Source organism: Mya arenaria, chromosome 14 (genome assembly GCF_026914265.1).
Source record: "Mya arenaria isolate MELC-2E11 chromosome 14, ASM2691426v1".
Taxonomy (NCBI): Eukaryota; Metazoa; Mollusca; class Bivalvia; order Myida; family Myidae; genus Mya; species Mya arenaria.
Genome location: NC_069135.1, coordinates 19,783,604 through 19,811,312, shown reverse-complemented (window position 1 = coordinate 19,811,312; position 27,709 = coordinate 19,783,604). Strand labels below are relative to the sequence as shown.

At 36.6% G+C, this 27,709-nt stretch overlaps 1 protein-coding gene across 1 annotated transcript in view; it reads left to right on the top strand.

The window, feature by feature from the left end:
* Positions 1 to 1,530: 1,530 nt before the first annotated feature.
* LOC128217426 (germinal-center associated nuclear protein-like) overlaps positions 1,531 to 27,709 on the top strand; it is a 46,824-nt gene continuing 20,645 nt past the window's right edge. Inside the window, exons 1-13 of the mRNA XM_052924573.1 lie at positions 1,531 to 1,621; positions 1,903 to 3,294; positions 3,539 to 3,588; positions 4,337 to 4,409; positions 5,283 to 5,339; positions 6,552 to 6,763; positions 7,817 to 7,958; positions 10,091 to 10,306; positions 11,176 to 11,265; positions 24,961 to 25,106; positions 26,290 to 26,358; positions 26,847 to 26,996; positions 27,364 to 27,635. Coding sequence (XP_052780533.1) covers positions 1,917 to 3,294; positions 3,539 to 3,588; positions 4,337 to 4,409; positions 5,283 to 5,339; positions 6,552 to 6,763; positions 7,817 to 7,958; positions 10,091 to 10,306; positions 11,176 to 11,265; positions 24,961 to 25,106; positions 26,290 to 26,358; positions 26,847 to 26,996; positions 27,364 to 27,635 — 2,855 coding nt within the window. The 5' untranslated portion in view covers positions 1,531 to 1,621; positions 1,903 to 1,916. The remainder of the gene's footprint in view (positions 1,622 to 1,902; positions 3,295 to 3,538; positions 3,589 to 4,336; positions 4,410 to 5,282; positions 5,340 to 6,551; positions 6,764 to 7,816; positions 7,959 to 10,090; positions 10,307 to 11,175; positions 11,266 to 24,960; positions 25,107 to 26,289; positions 26,359 to 26,846; positions 26,997 to 27,363; positions 27,636 to 27,709) is intronic.

The following is a 27,709-nucleotide window of genomic DNA, read 5'->3' as shown; positions in this document are numbered from 1 at the left end:
GCTATCCGGACGAACAAACACTTTAAACTTATACAAATGGTAAAACAGCCTTTTTTATTTTAGATTGTGATATGTCTAAACTCATTGTTCATTTTACTGATCAACATCGTCTTTGTTAGCTTTCAAATCTAAATTACTCTGGAGGTTTCATGGACATGTTTATGATCTGCAGTAGTTCTTACACAGTTTGAGACAACTGTTTCAGCTGTGCTTGAATTATTTAAAAGCAAGCCATCAAATAATTTACCTTTTATATAACAACGATGCCGTTACTCATGTTCTTAAACTTAAACAAAATTCCGAACAATCGGCCCTTTGATAGGCATGAGATGCTCGAAAAATGTTTAAAAGTATATTAAAACGATGTTAAAGACTGGAGTTCGCTGCAATTAAAATACGTTTGTTTTAAAAAATATTTCAATATAATGCAGCGGGTGTTGATATCTGCCTATATGTACTATGTGACTTTGTTTTGTTTAGAAAATAAATAATTACTGCACTTCAAAAAACATATTATATTTAATGTTTTTTTATTGTTTACTCTTTAAATAATAGTATTAGAACACTAGGGATATTAAATATGTACTGGACGATCATTGTGTGTCCGAAAAGGCAAACTCAAAACGGATGCGGGTTTTTAAATTAAATCTGAATAAATTATCATATTCACCTAAGGCAATCATAGTGTCCAGAAAACGGAAATGAGAGGATAAATTTCAAGCATTCTGGGCACAAAAAAGTTCATGCACAAATATACACGTATACAATTTATCTTGATTTAAACTTACCCCGAATTTAAATTATGCCAACGTACATGTACACCAGCGTGTTGGTAATCATTGACACACGTAGGCATTAATTATCGTTATACTTCACCAGTACTTTTGATGTCTTGGTTCAACTACGCTATACGTTCGTAAGGCAGAACAGAACGTTTTCCATAGAGGCAACATATCTCAGGAACTAACGGATCCATATATTCTAGAAAAAACGTTATCCATATAAACAAGAAACGATTATATTTATACAAATTACTGGGTTTGTTTGTCTCTTACACCGATGAAGTTAAAAGGGGTGTTCGTTGACATTAGAATTCCTGATCGTGTATATTGACAATTTACAGTAGTACTTATATTTGTCTAAAAACTGCAAACAAATGAATCTAATAAATGTAAGTGCAAATTCTATATCGTTTAAACATCTTATAACAAACACCCATGGTGTTATTATATATGTCACCTGTATAAGTCGAATGTGAGTGGGGTGTATTTAGAAAATATTGTTCGAAAAATGAAATAATTTGTGGAAAGCCTAAAAAAATTTATCGTGTAGGCTATAATTCAAATTCAGAAACGACTTAATAATGAAGGACAATTTAAAATTTGATCATACTTGTATGTTTTCTTGTAAATATCTTGTGTGTACGTTCCTATTTACGACACGCGCTTTAATATGCAATAGAATCTCAAAAATACATGTAAGGGGAAGTCACTGTGTATATTATCCTACTCAGATGATTGTATTGTGTAACCGATATTGCTGTTTTTACATAAAGCAAATTTTATTTTCGGTTTGGAAAAAGAAATGAAAAAAAGATTGAACAAAAATATTAGATCAAACGGTAAGGTTTGAATCAGTAACCATATGTTTTGATCTTTTAAATTTTAAGGCCTGACATAGTCTGATTGAAAGTAAATCTACACATCTCTAGAGTATTATGTTAGTGAAATTCGGATAAATACTTTTCGGACGCATTAGTCGGTTAAACATCATTAAAATAAAAGCCTGGACGGCATTTTAGAATGACTACATTGTTCTTCTATTGAGTACAAGGGTTGTCATTCTTTTATTTGTTTTGCATACTTATACTTTATGCCAAAGTGTTCAAAAATCGTTTTTCAGTTTCAAGTTGAACCATGTCGAACCCATTTGGTTCCAGTTCGTCAAACAACCAAAATGTGTTTGGGACTGTTTCCTCTCCAGTATTTGGACAACAGCAGCAAGTGGGATCGTTCGCAGCTCCATCAAGCACATTTGGTCAGATAGCATCAAGTTCTAGTCTAGGTCAGACTACATCGTCAACTGTGTATGGGCAAACTTCAAGCACAAATGTTTTTGGGCAGATTTCAAACCCTAGTCTGGGTCAGTCTTCAAGCAGTTCTAGCATGTTTGGTCAGGCGGCTTCATCAACCAATGTAACACAGTCAAATACAAGCTTGAGTCAGATGCCTTCAAGTGCAAGCGTTTTAGGTCAGACAACTACAAACATGTTTGGGAGGACACCTTCAAGTTCAAGCACTTTTGGATCGATTGGAATGACAACACAATCAAACCCCTTTGGTCAAGATCCTGTTGGTGGATCAAATACATTTGGAGGAAATTTTGCTGCAACAACAGCATCAACTAATGTTTTTGGAGGCAATGAAAGGAATGCAATCTCAGCACTAAGACAGAGCTCAGGATCAAACATGTTTGCCAGAAATGTAAGCAACGGTAGCAACTTAGAATCGGCACCACCGTCAGAAGGTTCAAGTGCTTCCAATGCATTTGGTCAGACCTCTTTAAGCTCTGCATCAAACTTATTAAGTCATCCATTTTCAACAGCAGCAGGTTCATCCAATGATGGAGTCTCTTTTTCTTCAGGCGCTTCAAATGTATTTCAGCAAAATCTGTTCAGCAAGCCAGTTAGGGTAAGTGCGGTTTTTGGTGGAACTCCTTCACAATCAAGCTCGGTAACCTCATCAAATAATCCATTCAGCAGTGGAACAAGAGAAAATAAAAGCTCAGAACAAGAAACAAGTCTTTCATCTGCTTCTAATGCATCTACTGGAATGTTTGGTAAACCTGCATCTTCCCATGGTAAATCTGGTCCTTTTGGTGGCAATGCTAATCCATCCAGTTCTTTGTTCGGTGGATCAAAATCTGACACGGCAGTTACATCACAGGCATCGAGTGCTGGTTTTTCAAAGCAAGAACAAAACAACCCATTTGCTTCAAAGTCTGATACAGGTTTATTTGGTAAAGGGACAAATGATGCAAAGGATACCAATTCGTCTCGTATATTGTTCGGCAAGAGAAAGGTGATTGGTGAATCAACAAGGAGCTTTGGAACATTTCAAGAGGAAGAAACTGGTCAAAGAGTAGAAGGAAAGAAAGATGAACAGCCTGTTGGTGTATTCACTGGTTCCAAAAATAAGGGAGGAAATGTTTTTGGAAAAAGCTCTGGATTTGGCGCTCAAGGTCAGAGTCAGTCAAGTGCAGAAAGACAGGGACTGTTTGGAAAAGCAAGTAATGGTAAATAATTTCTGTCATGTCAATGCTAATATTAAAGGTACAATCATTTTTTTATGTGTACCAGTTTCCATGCTAATGTTCAAAATTAAAGGTGCCAGTAATGATTTATTTTTTTAAGTTATTTAGAATATTAATTCATTACAGGTGACTTTAAAACAAAGTTACATGTATGCTGTTTTTCTTGTGATAGTGTGCATATTCAATGTTCTCTTATTAACCGTGAGTTCTCCTATTGTTTTTACAGATGTAAAGGTTGGGTCGAAGCATCATGAAGAACGAGATTATAATGAATCTGTAAGTAGGGGTAGAAAAAAGGCCAAAAAGTATAATTTTATAGTTTATGTACATGTACATTGAGAAACTGCATTGTTTTTTCTGACCAGTTCAGGCTAAAACCTCAAATGCTTATTAAAGTACTTTTTCCAAAAGGAAACTGAAATTCTTCCATACACAACAGATGTCTGAGGTTCCCATTTTGTATGTTTATTTTATTTTTATTTTTTTTAAATGGACATCAGACCATTTTGCATGGAAGAATTGGTAAAACACAGAAACAAATAATATCACATTTTTTGGTCTATTTTTTCATTTCTAAGCAAATTTGAATTCACAATTGTAGTAATTCCACAGTGGTATTTACGAAATGGCTTCTTTTATAAATCATAAAATAATGGAATGCTAAGGCACACGGGTCTGCATTGAGTTCTCTTCTAGAGCTTTAATTCTGGAGTGTTACATATACTAACATTCATGTATTTAACTGTACATACATTTATGAAAGTAAAAAATGAATAATATATAAACCATAATGGTTTACGGTAGTTTTAATTCATTCGATAAATCATTTTGGAATTGGCCCGAAAGTAGGCAGACTTGATTGGGAAAAAATTCCTTTTCGCTCCAAGGGGAGTGAACTGAAAAGAGATATTTTATTTTGGCCAAGAATTTTCTACCTATGATGTGACAATAGTTGATTATTAATTAAAAGCTATTACTGGTATGGTTGAACAAGAATTCATTGTCTTTATTTCTTTATGGACAGGCTTCAGAGAGGGATGAAGAGGAGGCAAGGCCTGGAGCTTCCAGGGGATTGTTTGGGAAAACTGGAACATTAGGTAATAATCTTGGAAAAGCCCATACATTTACCATTTCGTCAGTACCTCTTTAAGCTCTGTCAGTGAGTGAAGTTTGACTTTTAGATAATCTAGCCCAAATCTAACACTTGTAGTATGCTTTGCAACAATTTTTTTTTTCAATTGTGAATGACATCTATTGTGCTTACATGTACATTGTATATAGGTTTGCTTTCTGACAATTGATGTCCTATGACCAGTGGCTCAGGTTTCGCAAACTATTTAAGGCTTGAAAATAGTTCTCCCCGCTTGAAAGCCTATAATTGGATTAGGCTGTGTTGATAACAACCGATCAGTTTGCTGAAATTTCTTGCTTAGTCAATTTATACAACCAGTTTGTTTAAGGAACTGGGCCCATTGCTAATAGAAACCAGAATACCCCATAGAACCCAAAGCTGGGGATTAAACCTAGGCCCTCTTGGGTTAGATACAGACATCTAAACCACGGTTTCATTGTGGTGAAGAAATTTTAGAGGTACAATGTACTAAGTCTTGATGGATGCACAGAAGAAACATATTCATTTTGATGTATTATTATGTTTATCTTCTTTTACTGTATATAAAATATTAGCGATATTTTGGCACTTTTGCACATAATTGAAAACCCCAATTAGTAAGGCTAATATTTTTTTCATCTGTACACAAATCATATGCTTTTCTTGTTTTGATCATTAAAATCAAACATTGTGATGAATTTGAATTTATATGTTTCTTTTGTGCATCTACATGTATGTAGACTTTTTACTTTTAAACTTCTTCACCACAATGAAACAGTACAAGCTTGTCTTGGTTTAGACTTACACTAAAGAAAGTTATGAAAGGGATATTACGTTCATCAGACAATTTTATTTTCAGAGTCGAGCACATCAGGTGCAGGTGCCAAAATTCAAAGACTAAGACAGCCATCTATAGGTTTGTATAAATTATTGAGGATAAACTTCTAACTGAAACAATAGCCTGCCAGAATTTGAACATTTTGGAAATGCTCTAGCAGAAAACAGTATTTCAGATTATGATGATACCCCTCATGAAATTTGCATTTTGTGCATAAAGATCGTTCGCAAATTTCTAAACGGCAGGTCATATCCATGAAGGAGAAAAGGGTGGACATTAAAAGTACTAGACACCAGTAAAATCAAGTGCATGAAAAAAGAAAATTTTCATAAACTTACATAAAGTTGACTTATTGTGTACAGCTCAAGGAATCTTACTTACTGATGTATAACATTGCTTATGACACATGCATCGTTTGCAGTGTTTAAGCTTTTTTCTAATTCAAAATATCCTAGGGTTGTCTACCAGATCAAGTAAATCCGAGTAAGTTTTTATGTAGCTTTGTTTCTTTTATCTGTACTCATAAGCAGATATGATATTTTAAACGTGGAAACACAGATTAGACAGCAACATGATTGTTGCATGTATTATTTAAACCATCATTATTTTTTATTATTTTAACCATGTTAAGTGATGTATTATCCGCCTCCTACTGGCTTGCATTGGCAATTCTAGGCTTACTTTTAGGAAATACTGTATTTGCCAATTTTTGGACCATTTGGTGTCTAGTCCCTAAGTTTAAAAAACTGACAGAGACTTAAGGTTTTGTTAATACAATGTACTGTCTAAAAGATTATATACATATAGACGATGGTCAAGGAGCAATTTAATTTTTCATGATTTGTCCATTGTAATTGTGAGACTTTCTTAGCTACAAAACTTAATGAACAATCCTTGAGTCAACGAAACAATTCTACAGAATTATGCCTGCAGAGAAAGACATTGACATGATTTTATTATGCAATATTCCCAATTAGACATTTGAATCATTTAAATTAAGGAATTATTACTGTCTGAACAGTACATTATATGAATACTAATGCCATTTTACGATTATTGAAATGTGCTTACTATGTATTATTAATTTCGCACTTCACTAAAAAAATAAATCATACGGGGGTATGTCATATTGCCTTTTGGGCCGAAGTCCTTCATCTACAATTATATACTATGTTATGTTATGTTATGATTATATAATTTTTATGTTAATATAAACATGCATGTGTGTTGTAACGTTCCATGGCTCTGCTGAAGTGGTAGAAAATAAAATTTACCGATACTTTCAAACAGATGGAAAAGGTGCCTCCCCAGGATCGAAAACACCAATGAGGAGACAGATATCTGAAGACACAAGCACAAGAACCGCCATAGTGTGTAGGAATGTTCCCCCCAAGTTCAACTCTCGTGTAACTATCAAGACTCACTTCAAAAAGTTTGGGGAAGTTCTTCATGTCTTTCCTAACCCATCAAAACTACAGGCCATTGTGCATTTTAAGACACATGTAAGTTGATTCCTTTTAGTGTTTCAATTAAAAGATACTGTCTGGGTAAAAAAAGTATCACAGTTTGTTACATGAAGGATAATTGTCTGAATAAGTGTAAGACCATAATATATTGCCCAAGAGTGAAATATTCACCTTTGATGTTCATGAGGTGAAGTATATTGCAATCTAACACTGAAGCTGACAATTTTTCATTACAATGAGAAATAATAATTTACCCACAATCCTTAGCATGCTCTGCAAGTATAGGGATATTCCGACAGTCAATTCTTTGATCAGCCATAGTCCGTGATCTCCATTTATTTCCGTTGCCACTGCTGATTATGAGGACAGACAAATTAGCAATTAGCTAATTAGCAATTAATATATTTGTAATTATTGTTTGTTATTATGGATAAGTTTAATTCAAAATATATTATGAATTAACAAATTTTTAATAAGTACGATAATTGATCAATAAACTCCTTTAATCATCGTACATTGATGAAATAGTTGGTTCGTCTTCAAGCTGTATTCAGATTTTGGGCAGGAATGTCACTATTGACACTATTCTAGAAAGACTACCATATAAGCAATAGAGACCTTTACTGAGAAATGATAAAAGTTTAAAGTCTAATGTAAAATAAAACTTAATGTGTTAAATCCAGTGGCTGCATCATATGTCAAGTGTATTAAAGGGCCATATATTTGGTGGAGGGCAGTGGGGGCGTATAACCATTATTATGTAAACATTCTGGAGTAAGTTCACATCCCCTTCATGAGAAATGATAAAGACATTAAGACTGCAGTGCGTTCAGTAAGGCGAGTGTTTACAAAACGCTAGCAACGTTTTGTTTTGTATCCCTGTTGCAACGCAGCGCATACTCTGCAAGCGGGAAACCAAACAGCAAATGTTTGCCGAAAACATGTTTACTGAACGCATAGAGGTCAAGCATAAGGCCCATATTTTGTAACAGTTATAACAATTAATATTATGGAGTAACAACACATCCCCTTTAATGAGGAATGAAAAGAAAAATTAAAACTAATTAAACCATTTTACCCACTTTACAGGATGCAGCATCAGAGGCTAAGCGTAAGGGTCGTATACTGGGAAGGGGCGTCCCACCATTGACAATATTCTGGAGTAACTATGAAAGGAGCCCTCGTGTATCTGATAGTGAAGATCGGACAGGGAGGAAAAGACGGAGTGAAGGTGAGGGTGTGAGGCATATGGGTTTTAATTTTTGTCTTGTCAATATTTTGAGATTTTTTTACATACTTTACCATTAACATATTTAGAAGGGTGTTTCACATTGTCCTTTTTTGGTGGCACCCTTCTACCCCCATGGCAACCAGCATGTTATCCCTCCTGCTTTCATAGAACTAAATGCTAAGGATAATCAAATATTTTTTTTTGTTTGATTAAAACTTATGATTATAAATTCATACAAACATATTTGACTGTAGAAACTTAAAATTACTTCAATTAGGCACATTTTCTAACAATTTGTGTCAAATTGATAATGTTCAAGTTTTTCATCGTCCCGAAATAATGCGCCCATTCTCCCTTTACATCCTGTCGCTTTTCCGCAGCAAACCTGGCTAAAACCCTAGTCTTTGACCTGATACATTTTACTTGTCCTTTTCATAGCAAAAATTGACAAATATTTATATCACTGACATTAATGTGACATTTTAGCTTGTCTGTTTTTGCAGGGATTGTCATAGCCTTGGTTTGTCATAGAACTCGTTCATGTTTTTGTAAAGTGCACTGTTTTTGAATGACAAAATAAAGAGTGGCAAACCATTAGGAGTTTTCAAACTAATGTACTCAAAGCCCTTCAGCAAATGTTGATATATACTCAAAAATCGTCTTTGAAGACCACAATTTTCATTAGCTTTAACAACACCAATAATCACTTAATAACAGCATTCTTTAGAGGTCAAAATATTGACCACTTTTGTCGAAGTTTGGTGGCCTTGTGGTTAATGCATAAGGAGAGCTATCCTACTCACCCAAGCGTCAGCGTAACCACTTATGTTAAAGTTTGCATACAACCTCAAATATTTTCAAAGTCCATTGACATATGGCTTTGAAACTTTGCACAATTGCTCACCATCATGCCCCCACCCTGTACACAGGAGGAGGAAACTCTTATAAGCATTTTGACAAAATTATGCCCCTTTTTTCAACTTAGAATTTACGTTAAAGTTTGCGTACCACCTCAAATATTTTCAAAGACCATTGACATCTGGCTTTGAAACTTTGCACCAATGTTCACCATCATGCCCCCAACCTGTACACAGGAGGAGGTAACTCTGTCAAGCATTTTGACAAAATTATGCCCCTTTTTCAACTTAGAATTTATGTTAAAGTTTGCGTACCACCTCAAAAAATTTCCATTCAATTTATGTAAATATCTCAGCGTCATGTATAGCATTAAAATCTAATTAAACAGCGATCCATAACAGTGTTTCGCCAAAACTTTTCAATCCATACACCGAAAAGCGGCAGAAAAGTCGAGCGTACTGTCTCTGTGACAGCTCTTGTTTATACTATAATTGTTGTTTTTTTCTGCAATTTTGATATCATAGAGTAGAGAAATGATAAAATAAGTTTCAGATGCATAACTCTGAAAAGTAATTTTTGGTCTAAAATTATGATTAAGTATCTTTAAACCTTGGCCATAAGCAAAAAAACAGTTCAAGATATTCAAATAAAACTTGGTATACATGTTGCCAGGTACATTATGTATGATATACACATGCATTGCAAGGCACATAGCATCTAGCTTTAGTAAGTCATTGTTGAGAATGGCCCTTTGTTTGACTGAAAAAACACCAGATGGGCATTGGCATTTGAACTTAGGGGTATTGTTTTCTGCTCACGTCCTTAGCAGACATTTTGAAATTGTATGTGTTGCTGATCTGAGATATATATTTTACTTTATGATTACATGTAATGGATGAAGATTTTTTCCAGTGTTCCAAGCTCAAAGAGATATTCTATGTAAGTCTAAAGTTTATCTGAAAATATTGAATTCATGGTTCATTGTTCAGTACAAATGTACCTCTCTTAAATTTTGTATGTCAATGAGTCAAGCGTAGTAACTTTCATTTTAGAAGGAACAATACCTGTGCCTGTACCAAGTTGAAGACCAAAGTGGCAATAAGAAGTAAATGAAGATGTTTCTGCAACATTTAAAAAAAGTTTGCTATCATATATGATTTCAACAGGTACAGTCCCTAGATACCAAAACATGGACAAAAATTGCAACAAGGAAGAAAGTTGCTATAATTGTTTGCCACTTTCTTAAAATGTTTGCCATGAATATCTGATTCCAGAAGGTGCAGCCCCTATACCAAAACGTGGACCAAAATGGCAACAGGGAGAAAATGTACAAGAGGAGCTGGAGGGTATGGCGGGAACGTCTGACATTGGTCGGTTCTCGGGTGGTCAGGATGCGGGGTCAAGGCCAGAGGGTGGGGCTAGGAGACCTGATAAGCCCCGTAGCTCAAGCCCTGCTACTACTGTGGCTTCAGCTTCTGATGTGAAGACAGGTAATGGAATGTTTATAAACAAACAAAATTTGAAAGTATTTTATTTCTATTTGGAACAAGTCTTAGGCCTAAAAAAAAAAAAAAATACATTTGGTTCGGGTTACCCGACCCTACCTACGGAATAGGCGCCTACCCTACCGTTTTTATAGTCAGTTTGGAAAAAAAATGAAAAACTAAAAAAAAAATGAAAAAAAAATTCGTTTTTTTTTTTAATTGCTTTTTAATATTAAGTTTAAACCTTAAATGCTTGTACAGTAGATAGCTTTAACACCATTCTCCAATGATGAAAATTATATTCTTATATAAAACCTAATAAAAAAAATAAATAAAAAAAAAATAAAAAGCCTACCTACCCTACCAATTTTTTTTAAGGATGTAACCCTAACCAAACAATTTTTTTTTTAGGCCTTATTAGCTGGTTGGGGTTTTTTTATGAAAAGAACTTAAAAGTTTTTTATACTTTTGGTGTTGTTGTCATCGTAGCAGGCAAAAACTGTTACCTATGCCATTTTGAAATAAAACTTGGTTCACAAGTTGTCAATAGGCACATGTATAATAAGGCACATAACTCTTGCTAAAATAATTGATCGGTTATGCCCCCCTTTTTTTTTTACTTAAAACAGCTCTACGGCGCTCTTGTGTGATGATATGTATAAGAAATTATGACCTTCAGATGAATACGTGTTTATTTTTTAACAGAACTAGGTATAATAGTTTTGGAAACTCTTCATTCAAATGTTGAAAAATACTTGATAGAAAGACTATTTATACGGTAGTCCAAGAAATTATCTAAAAATATGCATATAGTTGTGATTGTTAAAATGTAGTTACCATTCCACCTCCCTTGAACCTAATTTTCTGTTTTGCAGTGTCGGTGAGCATGTTTGAGGGAGTTGGTGCCTGGAACACAACTGGACGGGTACAACTGCTGGAACTCAGAGATAAATACATCAGACAGAGTAAGTCAACTTGATCATCAGTTGGCTGGCTTTCCCTTCTTTCCAAATTGACGAGTACAACAGTTACTGTTGAAACTCGGCCAAATACATCAGACAGAGTAAATAAACTTAATCATTACAACATTATTAGGCTGGCTTCCCTTCTTTACCAATTCATATTATCGTATTGGGAGTTACTGTTATTCCTGTCTACAATCAGACGAGTACAAACTTCCGACAATTATGTCAGGACAGAGAATGTCTACTGGTTAAGAGTTGTTGATTAGCTAGCTCTTTATACAGACTTAAACTCTTTCTCACTTAGATTGGTAGTAAGCTACATGTACCTCATTTGATATGTTTAAGAGTGTAAGTTCCTTGATCACAACCAGACAGCATAAGCTAGAATATTAGTAATTTTCCATTTTTACATGTAGGTGCTAGTTTTCCTATTTGACACGTTTGCGGGAGTTGATACACTGTACCTGGAAAACAGATACAATAGCTAGGAATTCAGGGACTCAAAGAAATAAAATAACTTTTTAGTTACATTTATTAGCTGAAAGTAAATATAAAATCAAAATATGAAAATGTTTTGAATTTTTGACAAAACTCATTTACCCTCTTATACATAATCTCTCTAATAATCGATGAAAATATTTCTGTCTTTAAATAGCAACAGACAATGTAGATTGTTTAATTTTCTCAATGTTCAAGATATTTCTCAAACCATTATGGCTAAGAATACCTGATTAAATATTCAATTCTCAATTTTCTCACTGATCATAAAAGTATTTTACATTGAAAACCTGATGAAAATAATTTAAAATCTCGATAATAGAATGTCGATGAGTTCAAAGTAATCAACAGTAATCAGACAAATGGTATCAAATCAGACAGATGATTGGTAGCAAATCAGATGGGTGATTGGTAGCAATTCAGACGGATGATTAGTAGCGATTCAGACGGATGATTGGTAGCAATACAGACGGATGATTGGTAGCAAATCAGACAGATGATTGGTAGCAAATCAGACGGATGATTGGTAGCAAATCAGACCATAAAAACAAACATGTATTAAAAACCACCACAAAATAGTACATTGATTAGTGATAACATAACCTGTATATACAATGAGAACTTAATAAACATGTATAATTCAAGTCTGCTAAAAATATGTGTATAATTTAAAGACTTCAGTTTAATGGTCGTACAATGTAGTCTTGATTATCTTCTACATAGTAATCATTTCCATTCTTTTTAAAGGTCCATAGTGTGGCTGTTGTAAAAAAAAAGAAAGGATTGCTATAATGGGTGATAACAAATAAATGTATGAAATATACACCCAAGCATATTCAAATTACTTCATAAATATATTATATATTGCTCTGTACATAAATTATATTGTTTATTAGAAGATGTGAAACAGGCAGTTCCATAGAAAAATACTATGTGAAACATGTGAAACAGGCAGCTCCATAGAAATATACTATGTGAAACAGGCAGCTCCATAGAAATATACTATGTGAAACAGGCAGCATCATAGAAATTAACTGTGTGAAACTGGCAATTCCTTAGATAAAGACTATGTGAAACGTTCCATAGAAAATGTGCATTAGAATTAAACTGTGTGAAACAGGCAATTCTATAAAAATATACTATGTGAAACAGGCATTTCTATAGAAATATATTTGGTGAAACAGGCAGTTAATAGAAATATATTATGTGAAACAGGCAATTTCATAAAATTATACCATGTGAAACAAGCAATTTCATGAAACATTTACTCCATGTTAAAAATAAACAATGTCACTAAACAAAACTGTTAGTAGCAAAATGTTACAGGTAATATTAAAAAACAAAAAAATAATGAAAATTGAAGGTATATATTGTACAAGATGTATCTTCTTATCAGTAGAATCATAGAAATTAACCCATCTCTTTATCAGTAGAATCATAGAAATTAACCCATCTCTTTAAAAACTCAGTATGGATGTCTTGAAGAAGCAACAAATGAGGAATTAGTGGCTCACTTGAAACCAAACATTTTAATCCTTGAAAACTCACACCTGGCCCCAATTTCTCAAAACTTCTAAAGTCCCTTATAACAGGATTAAGCTAAGCTCACTATTTTTGTCTTTCAATAATTTGCAATATATTTACTTCTTTAACAGTTTTTACACTTTAGGTAGGAATAATCATTATGAAAATGTTAAGCTTAAGAAGTTTCAAGAAATTGGGGCCAGTTTTGTACACATTTGATTACATTTAGTCATGATTCATTATTTCATGTATATATTATTAGAATTTTCCACTTGAAAATATATTTCAGCATATTGCCACGGAGCTGCTCACCGCAAATTGTAGGTTTTTTGGCAGGTACCGTTGGTACAAACAGAAAATTCTAAATTATACTGTGCTGATAGAATGGCTTTCACCTGATTGCTAGGGTATCAATCTCATCCCCCAAACTTGATAATTAGGTCGCTGTAATATTGATTGATACTAAAATATACCTGCTAAAGGGCTTTTACGCCTTTATGAAGTGTTTCTACCAGTAGCTCTGTTCGTTTTTTACATGACTTTGTTGGAAGAACATAGATTATTGCATGTTTTTGTAACAAAATTGAGTTTAGTTTTCATTAAAAAAAGTTATCTTTGCCTATTTATTCAATATAGTATTTATTCACATTCACACAAGTTAAACGAGGGCATTTGCAATTTAGATTAGTGTAAATAAGGTGACAATAGCGACTGAAAACTTTCACAATTGCATTTTAGCATAATTTTCAGGGATTAAACTACATTTTGAGTATAAACCAAGGTATTTGTAGAAAATTTGTAAAGTTATGAGTTAAAAAAAACTGAATATAATTATATTAATAGGACTGGAACAAAGCAATAACCTCCAGAAAATTGACAGCTACCTTAGATATCGTTAATGTACTCTTCGCCACGCTGGGTATAGCATTGACTCTAGGTAGTGGAATGCCGAAAATTAATTCAAATCAACACATTGGGCGTTATGCTTATAATGCGGGGTAAAGTGAAATTTAGATTATAATGATAACGTCTGCGGTAAGGAAAAATCGTGGCGATGTGTGAAATCTGCAAAAACGTGTGGTTGGTATGTCCCATAAACATAAATGACATCTATTTACATAAGGTTTTTTTGCATGTATATAACAAAATGCATGTACAGATCAAGCCTATTAATAAAATTGTATTACAAATATTCTTTATTCTAGGCCTAGCATTATGATTGGTTATTTAAAAATGTATTATCGAAAAAAACAGGCCTAACTGACTTCGAAAACAAACAACAACAAAACTATATCAATTATTATAATTCAATAAAGCAGGAAAAACAAGTTACTGATTTCACTATTTTCACTATCTCTGTATCACACTCTTGGTTGGAAGGGACCATCTTAACCCATTTGTCCATCTCTTCAAATCAAATGGGAATTTTTCGCGAATGCATTCATGATATGATCCCTAGTCTTCCTGATTTGATTGTTTTATATAGCCTTTCAATTTATGGGCAAAAAAGCCTTGGACAAACACTAATTCAATATACATTAACATTTAAGTTCATTAGATTCTTTCGTTTCACAGACTTGCATTACTTTGGATAGATATTATCCCTGGATGTTAACATGATTACAGTTGGAATCTTAATTCCAAACAGAACATCCATGTTTTTATGCACCTTTTCTACTTAGTAGTTGGTCCTTCTTGGAAATGGCCGGCTGTAAAAGTACATAGTATTATATGATCTCTAAATCAATCACATTATTTGACAGTCCTCCAATAATCAGCTTTTGTGCTCCTTTTTTGAACCATGTTGAAAAAGGAAGCTGACATTCATCAGCTTGTGTGGCCAGTATGCCAATTTGCTGTTTGCCCTCCTTGTCCACCTGGGTCACGTTGTAGGAATCCTTAAAGCAGACAAACAAATGTCCACTGTCACTTACAGACACTGACCTAGGCCCAACTTTGTCAGGGTAATGAAGCATTGACAGAATGTTCCCTTTTGTGTCAATGGTGTTAAGCTTACATTGATATGAAGCAGGAATGTAGATTTTGGAGCCATCTCTACTGACTGTGAATCTGTCCACTGTTGTCTCGGCACTGTTGTCTTCGAATATCTTTTTCACAAGCTGACCTGACATCCTGTACTGGTAAATTTCTGTTTCAGATCCTACATAGAGGGTACCATTGTGGTGAGAAATACCGAGACAATAATGTGGTATTTCTATTTTCCGGGATATACTGAGTGTATAACCTGCCACTATGATAATGCACACACCATTATTACCTAGTGGTACAGCAGCTTCGTTGCCATCAATATGACAGATAGTTCTTGGTCCAGGAGGGAGATGACATGTGTCTTTCATGTGGAACTGGGAGTTTAGCAGCTTTACTTTGCAGTTGTTTTGATCTGCGATGAGGATCTCTCCTCCAGATAGCTCACATATACCAGTTATACAACATGGATTTTTATCTTCTTTAATCTTAACATTGTATTGACGTAGGTCTCGCACTTGAATCATATCATTCTGAATAAATATTTTCCCAAATGTCTGAGTTCTGGAGATAACCTCTTCAATTCCAGGATCAGCTTGGAAAGTCAGTTTCACATCAGGATTGGCAGACATTTCTTTCAGCAAGTTTTCTGCTCCCTTCATTTCATCCTTGCATTTCTTATAGGCCATGTAGGCACTGGTTTCATCCTGGTCAGATTCCATGTTCTTTAAGTAGGTTTCAAGTTTGTCATACTGAGTTTTGCACCTAGATTTGTCCTCTTGGAGTGCATCACCATGTTCCTTCAACTTTGAATCCATTTCTTGAATCATTCCCTTCTCTACAGTGTCAAACATATCATTAATTTTCTTCCTTAAGGATTTGATATCAGTGAGCATTTTCTTTTCATCCTTCTCCAGAAACTTGATGTTCTTTTCTTTGTTATCCTGCTTGAGATTCTTGAGTTCATTTGTCATCTCTCTGACATCAGTTTGTACTTTCTTGAACTCCTTCCTATTTCGACATCCTTTTGCCTCATCAGAAATGAGACTAATATTTTGGCACATCCTGAAAGGTTAAATTCACAGGAAAAGATAATTACAAAATTTTAGGTCATCTTTTTTTTTTTTTAATTTCATGGCCTTTCTTTTGATGTCATCATTTGCCTCAACATGCAAAAACTTTAACACTGGCCTTATTTAAAGCTGCACTCTCACAAATTTGGTTCATTCAACAAAAAATAACAAAAGTTGTCAAAATGGTCAATTTGTGAGAATGCAGCTTTAAAGTGGCTGTACTCCGTATGATGAAATAGCGAAAAAATTAAAAAATGTTGAAAACTGACATAAACTTGGTATCGATGTGTACAATGCATTGAAACTTACTATCTGAATTAGTACAACATAGTTTACAATTTATTTATTTTTCGCAGTTTTTTCGTATTTTTCCATCAAAAAGGATTACTAGATATGTCTACCTAATAGAATTCATTCCTTATGCGTGATTGGCTAGTCGAAGTAATCACGTGATATGACCAAATTAGGTATAAAGCTTAAATATTCCGACTGTTTAGGGTAAGCCTTTGTAGCTCAGTGGATACAACGCTGGATTGTAATTTTGGCGACCCTCGTTCGAACCCAGTCTTCAACTCGATTTTTTTTTACATTTTGGTTTTTTTTTTACAATAATGATATCAAGGAGTAAAACATTTTTTTAAATAATTGTCCTGAGATTCTTTACAGAAAAAATCTTTTTTTGGTGCCAATCTGGTGTACAGTCCTTTTAAAGTAACTTTGTGTGAGAGGATAAAGATAAACAAATCATAACAACAGTGCATGTGTAGCAAGGTTCAGAGCCCTGGCTTCACCTAATTGTTTAATTATGGTCCTTTTCTAACATATTTTTCAGACAGGTGTTTGCTCTTGTTTGCTCTTATTCTTATACTGTGGTATGTTTTCTGTCACACATTGTCAACTATTGCCTCGACTTCTCCTCTTTAAGGAACAAGTCCACATATTTTATGGTGGCTACATTTCTTTTTCAATTTTGTTGAGTTATTTTACTGATATAAACAAACACTGAACAACTCAGGCAGATACTCAATTTAACAGAGTTTTGTTAAAGGGACTAGACACCAGATGGTTCCAAAATTGGCAAATACAGTATTTCCTCAAATTACTACAAGAATTGCAACAAGGAAGTGAAGTCCATTGTTTTCGTTTTGAGGCATAACAATTCATAGTTGAAGTGTGAAGTCAAAATGAAACTTGATATCATTACATGCTTTTCAAAATAAAGGCTTCTTTTGTAAATAGGGTATATGTACTTGTTGAACCTAGAACAATACTGTATCTGTAATACTCCTATACTTGTTGCCCCTGTAATACTCCCATACTTGTTGCCCTGGAATACTCACACACTTGTTGCCCCTGGAATACTCACACACTTGTTGCCCCTGGAATACTCACATACTTGTTGCCCCTGGAATACTCACATACTTGTTGCCCCTGGAATACTCACATACTTGTTGCCCCTGGAATACTCCTATACTTGTTGCCCCTGTAATACTCCCATACTTGTTGCCCTGGAATACTCACACACTTGTTGCCCCTGGAATACTCACACACTTGTTGCCCCTGAAATACTCACATACTTGTTGCCCCTGGAATACTCACATACTTGTTGCCCCTGGAATACTCACATACTTGTTGCCCCTGGAATACTCACATACATGTTGCCCCTGAAAATACTCCCATGCTTGTTGCCCCTGGAATACTCTCATACTTGTTGCCCCTGGAATACTCACATACTTGTTGCCCCTGGAATACTCACATACTTGTTGCCCCTGGAATACTCACATACTTGTTGCCCCTGGAATACTCACATACTTGTTGCCCCTGGAATACTCACATACTTGTTGCCCCTGGAATACTCACATACTTGTTGCCCCTGGAATACTCACATACTTGTTGCCCCTGGAATACTCACATACTTGTTGCCCCTGAAAATACTCCCATGCTTGTTGCCCTGGAATACTCACATACTTGTTGCCCCTGGAATACTCTCATACTTGTTGCCCCTGGAATACTCACATACTTGTTGCCCCTGGAATACTCTTATACTTGTTGCCCCTGAAAATACTCCCATGCTTGTTGCCCCTGGAATACTCACATACTTGTTGCCCCTGGAATACTCACATACTTGTTGCCCCTGGAATACTCACATACTTGTTGCCCCTGGAATACTCTCATACTTGTTGCCCCTGGAATACTCCCATGCTTGTTGCCCCTGGAATACTCTCATACTTGTTGCCCCTGGAATACTCACATACTTGTTGCCCCTGGAATACTCACATACTTGTTGCCCCTGGAATACTCTCATACTTGTTGCCCCTGGAATACTCTCATACTTGTTGCCCCTGGAATACTCCCATGCTTGTTGCCCCTGGAATACTCTCATACTTGTTGCCCCTGGAATACTCTCATACTTGTTGCCCCTGGAATACTCACATACTTGTTGCCCCTGGAATACTCACATACTTGTTGCCCTGGAATACTCACATACTTGTTGCCCCTGGAATACTCTCATACTTGTTGCCCCTGGAATACTCACATACTTGTTGCCCCTGGAATACTCACATACTTGTTGCCCCTGGAATACTCACATACTTGTTGCCCCTGGAATACTCACATACTTGTTGCCCCAGGAATACTCACATACTTGTTGCCCCTGGAATACTCACATACTTGTTGCCCCTGGAATACTCACATACTTGTTGCCCCTGAAAATACTCCCATGCTTGTTGCCCCTGGAATACTCTCATACTTGTTGCCCCTGGAATACTCACATACTTGTTGCCCCAGGAATACTCACATACTGGTTGCCCCTGGAATACTCACATACTTGTTGCCCCTGGAATACTCACATACTTGTTGCCCCTGAAAATACTCCCATGCTTGTTGCCCCTGGAATACTCACATACTTGTTGCCCCTGGAATACTCACATACTTGTTGCCCCTGGAATACTCACATACTTGTTGCCCCTGGAATACTCACATACTTGTTGCCCCTGAAAATACTCCCATGCTTGTTGCCCCTGGAATTCTCTCATACTTGTTGCCCCTGGAATACTCCCATACTTGTTGCCCTGGAATACTCACATACTTGTTGCCCCTGGAATACTCACATACTTGTTGCCCCAGGAATACTCACATACTTGTTGCCCCAGGAATACTCACATACTTGTTGCCCCTGGAATACTCCTATACTTGTTGCCCCTGGAATACTCACATACTTGTTGCCCCTGGAATACTCCTATACTTGTTGCCCCTGGAAATACTCCCATACTTGTTGCCCTGGAATACTCACATACTTGTTGCCCCTGGAATACTCACATACTTGTTGCCCCAGGAATACTCCCATGCTTGTTGCCCCTGGAATTCTCTCATACTTGTTGCCCCTGGAATACTCCCATACTTGTTGCCCTGGAATACTCCCATGCTTGTTGCCCCTGGAATACTCTTATACTTGTTGCCCCTGGAATACTCACATACTTGTTGCCCCAGGAATACTCACATACTTGTTGCCCCTGGAATACTCACATACTTGTTGCCCCTGGAATACTCCTATACTTGTTGCCCCTGGAATACTCCTATACTTGTTGCCCCTGGAAATACTCCCATGCTTGTTGCCCCTGGAATACTCACATACTTGTTGCCCCTGGAATACTCACATACTTGTTGCCCCTGGAATACTCACATACTTGTTGCCCCTGAAAATACTCCCATGCTTGTTGCCCCTGGAATACTCTTATACTTGTTGCCCCTGGAATACTCACATACTTGTTGCCCCTGGAATACTCACATACTTGTTGCCCCTGGAATACTCACATACTTGTTGCCCCTGGAAATACTCCCATACTTGTTGCCCCTGGAATACTCTTATACTTGTTGCCCCTGGAATACTCACATACTTGTTGCCCCTGGAATACTCTTATACTTGTTGCCCCTGGAATACTCTTATACTTGTTGCCCCTGGAATACTCTTATACTTGTTGCCCCTGGAATACTCTTATACTTCAGGGATGATAAAATTCCGGATTAATCCGGAATTCCGGATTTAAGGCCTCACGAATCGATTTTGAGATTAATGTAAATCCGTTGAGTTTTTTTCTAGGGGGGAGTGGTACAGGGAGCGATTTGAGCTCAGTTCGAACAATATGGGTACGAAAGGTGAGTTTTCCGGAAGTGTAAAGCCGGAAATAAACGAACCTATTTACGTCTTTGCAATCGAGCTATATGATTGGTTAAGAGAACATCCGGTGATTACGGAAATTACCGATGGGACCTGCCCTGCGTTCAGTAAAGATGTTTGCGGCGAACGTTTGCTGTTTGGTTTCCCGCTTAACTTTTATGCGCTGCGTTGCAACAGGGATACAAAACAGAACGTTTGCGAGCGTTTTGTAAACGCTCGCCTTACTGAACGCACTGCAGAAGACAGTATCCGGATATGACAGACGACGAAGACGAATAAACGGGTATTTGAAAATTGGGAAAAAAACGACCACCACCAACTTCTAAAAACATCGATTCGTCGATTTCAAGGGTATATTTGCCATTTATTTTTAAGAGAAATTCCCGAAACGTTTCTTTTTAAGTTAATAGAAAGTGATCAAACTGAGAATGAATTTTGCGCATGTAGCATTATTTCGGACATCCCGATTCGGATTGTGTCATAATAATCGATTTTTATTTTACAAATTTTATTTGGCCGATGGAAGTTTACGCTGTAAACCGTTTCTTTATTATTCTCATAATGTTTGAAGCATTGTTCTCAATAAGAAGTGGCTGTTGACCTCTATGGTTCAAATGAAAATTGGTTTGGTTTAAATTTAAAAAAAAATGAATAAATATTTTGTAGTAGTAATATATATTACGTAGATGCTTATTTTATATTTGAGACAGTTCAACAAAACTTCTTGAGGACCCAGTTTGAGTGAGATTTAAATTCTATAGTTGTAATTTGTATTTCCAGGTATGTTGATGGTTACAAAAGTCAGGGATGAACAGACAACTCAGCCAGTGCATCCAGTTGTTCCTGTCAATGACTGACAATTCAATCCAGAGGCCATGATACTTGGATTTATGGCTGAACATGCTCCCTGGCACCACAGTAGTGTATCTTACTTAAGACACTTGCCAAAGATACAAAAGCTCTCAGTGAATTAAAACTTCAAAGGTGTACAGCATCATACAAGATGACTTATGGAGTGGCTAGCCATTTCAATGATGAACATGTGGAGGAGTTAATGGATCTCGGTTTTGTTTCAACTAAGACACGTCAACAAACACAAACAATGAGAATACTGTTGCAGCTTTTTTTCTGCTATAGAAAAAGAAATAGTGTTGAGACATTTGGCCTCCTTAAAAATCAAAAGGGCTGATTCTGAATCAATTTTCATGGAATTTGAAAGCCTGTTTGAGAGACTTCAACTGCCGTGGGACAATCTAGTTTGTGTGCTACTGGACTCATGTAACACCATGAGGGGAAAAAATCTGGCTTGGGGACCAGAATATGTCAAAGTCCACCATGTCCACAACGGCTACGCTGCCAAAGCATTTAAGTCCCGTTTGGATATTACTTGGAATAATATATATATTAATTAATAACATTATATTCCCATCAAATGTGCAAAAAATGGAATAAATACTCTTATGATACATAAAAATTGAAGAAATAAAACTTTTACAATAAACATTTGCAAGCATGATAATTGATATGTTGTTCATTATTATAAATCAAACATCCCACAGTGTAGACTGTTCATACACAGGCATTTGATCATAGCCAGTTGAGTTTTATGGGAAGTGGACAACTGAACCAAAATGTCAGGTACATGTCTAATGCCTGTGACTTCAGGTAAAAAAAAAGTAAATTTAACTTTGTTTAAAGACAAAGGTGTTAAACTTCACTGCTAAGATACCTATTAATTGTTCTGATTGTGGATGTCTCGTGTTGAACATAATTATATCTACCAAACCGAAAGGTGTACTCCTTGAACACTATTCTAAGGCAAAAAAAAGGGTATTAGAATCCCTGAAATACGGAAAGCTTCGGGGGGCTTCGCCCCCCTTGTCCCCCACCAGGGCTTTGCCCTGGACCCATCGGGGGCCTTAAGCAGCCCCCCTGAACCCCACGCAGACATTTTCAGGATTGGCAACTTGGCTCTGTTATCATCCCTGTATACTTGTTGCCCCTGGAAATACTCCCATACTTGTTGCCCCTGGAATACTCTTATACTTGTTGCCCCTGGAATACTCACATACTTGTTGCCCCTGGAATACTCTTATACTTGTTGCCCCTGGAATACTCACATACTTGTTGCCCCTGGAATACTCACATACTTGTTGCCCCAGGAATACTCCCATGCTTGTTGCCCCAGGAATACTCCCATGCTTGTTGCCCCTGGAATTCTCTCATACTTGTTGCCCCTGGAATACTCCCATACTTGTTGCCCTGGAATACTCCCATGCTTGTTGCCCCTGGAATACTCTTATACTTGTTGCCCCTGGAATACTCACATACTTGTTGCCCCAGGAATACTCACATACTTGTTGCCCCTGGAATACTCACATACTTGTTGCCCCTGGAATACTCCTATACTTGTTGCCCCTGGAATACTCCTATACTTGTTGCCCCTGGAAATACTCCCATGCTTGTTGCCCCTGGAATACTCACATACTTGTTGCCCCTGGAATACTCACATACTTGTTGCCCCTGGAATACTCACATACTTGTTGCCCCTGAAAATACTCCCATGCTTGTTGCCCCTGGAATACTCTTATACTTGTTGCCCCTGGAATACTCACATACTTGTTGCCCCTGGAATACTCACATACTTGTTGCCCCTGGAATACTCACATACTTGTTGCCCCTGGAAATACTCCCATACTTGTTGCCCCTGGAATACTCTTATACTTGTTGCCCCTGGAATACTCACATACTTGTTGCCCCTGGAATACTCTTATACTTGTTGCCCCTGGAATACTCTTATACTTGTTGCCCCTGGAATACTCTTATACTTGTTGCCCCTGGAATACTCTTATACTTGTTGCCCCTGGAAATACTCCCATACTTGTTGCCCCTGGAATACTCTTATACTTGTTGCCCCTGGAATACTCACATACTTGTTGCCCCTGGAATACTCTTATACTTGTTGCCCCTGGAATACTCACATACTTGTTGCCCCTGGAATACTCACATACTTGTTGCCCCAGGAATACTCCCATGCTTGTTGCCCCAGGAATACTCCCATGCTTGTTGCCCCTGGAATTCTCTCATACTTGTTGCCCCTGGAATACTCCCATGCTTGTTGCCCCTGGAATTCTCTCATACTTGTTGCCCCTGGAATACTCACATACTTGTTGCCCCAGGAATACTCACATACTTGTTGCCCCTGGAATACTCACATACTTGTTGCCCCTGGAATACTCCTATACTTGTTGCCCCTGGAATACTCCTATACTTGTTGCCCCTGGAAATACTCCCATGCTTGTTGCCCCTGGAATACTCACATACTTGTTGCCCCTGGAATACTCACATACTTGTTGCCCCTGGAATACTCACATACTTGTTGCCCCTGAAAATACTCCCATGCTTGTTGCCCCTGGAATACTCTTATACTTGTTGCCCCTGGAATACTCACATACTTGTTGCCCCTGGAATACTCACATACTTGTTGCCCCTGGAATACTCTTATACTTGTTGCCCCTGGAATACTCACATACTTGTTGCCCCTGGAATACTCACATACTTGTTGCCCCTGAAAATACTCCCATGCTTGTTGCCCCTGGAATACTCTTATACTTGTTGCCCCTGGAATACTCACATACTTGTTGCCCCTGGAATACTCACATACTTGTTGCCCCTGGAATACTCACATACTTGTTGCCCCTGGAATACTCTTATACTTGTTGCCCCTGGAATACTCTTATACTTGTTGCCCCTGGAATACTCACATACTTGTTGCCCCTGGAATACTCACATACTTGTTGCGCCTGGAACACTCACATACTTGTTGCCCCTGGAATACTCACATACTTGTTGCCCCTGAAAATACTCCCATGCTTGTTGCCCCTGGAATACTCTCATACTTGTTGCCCCTGGAATACTCTCATACTTGTTGCCCCTAGAACACTCTCATACTTAGAGGGATCAAGGCAAGAAGATTAAGATCAATTCACAAAGGCCTAGTTTAATCCCCCCCCCCCCCCCCAAAAAAAAAAAAAATTATGGGTATTGTACACAACCTCTGTGTTTTGATCTTAATCTAATTGCCTAATAGTCTTATCAGATCTCCGTTCTGAATATTCCGCTGTGCAGTTTTGGAGGTTTTATTATGGAAATGGACCCTAAATGACCCTGAGACAATAAACAAATAAACTGTAAATTGGCCCTACTGTGACATCAGTGCAATTAACAGGAGATGCACAGCAGGGGATTGTCATGCCAAACATTCCTTAAACTTGGCCTTTAAGGAAAAAAAAGACCAATAGCTATACAACAATTAATCATTTTTACGCTTAAAAATCGACTTTGGTCCAAAAATCATGTGATGCGTCACAATAAAACAATGTGTTTTTACAAAAATTGAATTTATCATCGCTTATTTCTTGATGTTTCATCTTACAGACAAAGGAAAGCGACAGACTGACCTGCAGACAGCGAAGGCGTTCGTCGGCACTTGCCCAGATATGTGTCCAGAAAAAGAGAGATATGATCGTGAAGATAAACGATGCCTGAGTGTGTTTGAGATTATACCGGGTACAGAGAACATTGTAAGTTTTGTCTTAATTTTGTACTGTGTTTTTAGTTGTTATGATGGGGATGATAGGTGAATGTCCCTCGTCAGTCGTACGTTGTTACCATTTTTCCTTTAAATAACTTCTGCTTGTTTGCCACTAGGCCAATAATAGCCAATTTTCACAGGAATGTTTATAATGGATGGTCCAAAAATAAAATAGTTCCATGTAGAACTCGGCTTGCCGTGGCAACCAAAATTAAAAAATTTCTACTCAGAAACCGTTTGGCAGATTGAAAAATAATTATACAGAAATGTTCCTAAGATGGATCTTAATTAATCCCTTCAAGCCTCAGGGAGCAGGGCTATATGACTTTATGTGAAACTCTTTTCCTCAGAAACCACTGGCCAGATTTTAAAATTTTATACTGTTCCCTTTCGAAGGTATTAGTGCAGAGGTGTTCTTATGCAAACTCATGTGAGCATAAAGAGCCATCTTTGCAGTCTTGTTTGAAATAATTATACTTATGATGCATTTTTATTGAACTCGAAGAAATTGGAAGGACTTGAAAAAATGTCTATCCTCAGCAATTATTTTTAATGGTTTATGTTTTGATTGAATAAGTTTAATCTATATAATTCTTGCAAATCACTTCTTAGGCTTAATTATACCTAATAATACACTGCACCCTTCCTTGTGGCTCCAAACTAAGATAGGTTATTTATAGATAATGTTGCAGTATTAATTCATTAGCATTTAACATTTGCTGGTCAGACAAAGTATTTTTTCTACTCTCATTTAGTGTATATATATATCTTGATTACTGATGACTCCTCTAATACAGTACATTTTTAGATTTTAAAAATAAATATGGTATTGCCATACTCTTGGTGTTGCCATTGTTAAAAAAACTAAGGCTTAGTTTCAAAAAGCCTTTCAATCTATTCAAATGAAACTTGGTACATTCGCTTCCAGAGATGTTATGCTCATGTAAAGCAAGGGGCATTACTCTAGCTTTAATATTTATTTAGATATACTCCTTGGTTTACTGAAGAACAAAAAACTAAAAAAAGACATTGGCAGTCGCTCAGCAGCATTCTTATTACATTTTTTGGTCCTCTTAAAAACAAACGAACATCTATACAAAATATTTTCAAAAGAATTTAAGTTAAATAAAACTGTCATTTTAAATGGATTGTTTTTCTTAAAATCATTTTAGCCCGGGAAGAACCCACAGGTTGACCACTCCAAGGCTGTGAAGGAGTTTGTGAGGTCCTCCCCTGATCAGGTAATTGTTTTATGTGTATTGAACAGATTTCAGAATTCCTTTTGTATTTGACATTACGGGTTGACCCTTTCATCTTGAATTTCTGTAAGTTTTTCTGACAGGATTAACCATTACGTAATAAGTGAAGATTCTGTCAGCTAAAGTTCCCATGTTGTTGTTGATAGTTATTATGTTGTGTGTACAACATTGTTGATGATAGTTATGTTGTCCATGATAGTTACCATGTTGTGGAAAATAACTATTATGCTGTGGAAGGTATATGATAACCATACTTTGGATGATAGTTATTATGTTTTAGAGTTCAGTAAGGAATGGCTGCAGTCTAAATTGGACAGTTAAAATGCCAATCAGCTGGTTCAAATTTTGAAAAATAAGTGAATTTAAAGTAGCATAAGTAGTACCTGGTTTCTTTTTTAATTAACTTTACTGTTTTAGAGGGTTCAGCCGAAACTTATTGAATGCTGTAATTGTATTTATTATTCCTGTAGGATGAGCCCTTGCCACAGGACTTGCGCCCGATACCAGTGTTGGAGTCTACCATGATTTACCTGCTATCTGAGATTGCCAATCATGGCCAGGATGGCAGATGGGGAGACTGGTTTGATTTCCTCTGGAACAGAACAAGGGGAGTCAGGAAGGTACTGTACCATTATCTCATTTAATTGTATTATAAATATGACAGACAATGTTAGGTATAGTGTTTTATTGAAGTCACACTTGGTTTCAACTGCCAAATATTTAAAGTTAGTATGTTCTTATTATCATATTAGTTTAAATCAAAACACAAAAAATATTTCACATTCTTAAGTTTATTTCTATGAAGGGATTAGGATGACCATTCCAGTTTCCATAAGAGGCCAGACAGGTGTTTCTTAAAAAGAACAGGGTCAGCACCATATCTCAAGTAAAATTCAATTCATTTGATAAAAATGAAAGAAAAAAATATCTTAAGAACTTGTAATACTAGTATTTGGGTCATCAGCATTAACACCTTATATATTTCAGGACATCATTCAACAGCAGCTCAATGATGCGCATGCTGCAAGCCTGATTGAAAAGTGTGCCAGATTTCACATCTACTGCTCGGAGCGCCTTTGTGAAGAAGACATGCACTCATTTGATGCCAAGATCAACAATGAGAACTTGACAAAATGTCTTCAGACACTGAAAGAGTTTTACGCCGATTTGGAGACAAAGCAGAATTACCATTGTGAGAATGAAGCGGAATTTAGAGCGTATACGGTACTCATGAATCTGAATGAAGGAGACACTTTGAGGTATGGTCATGGTATGATAATTGCAAGCTGAGGTTTTCCAGTTCCCATGGACACAATAGTACATTGTTCTTTCT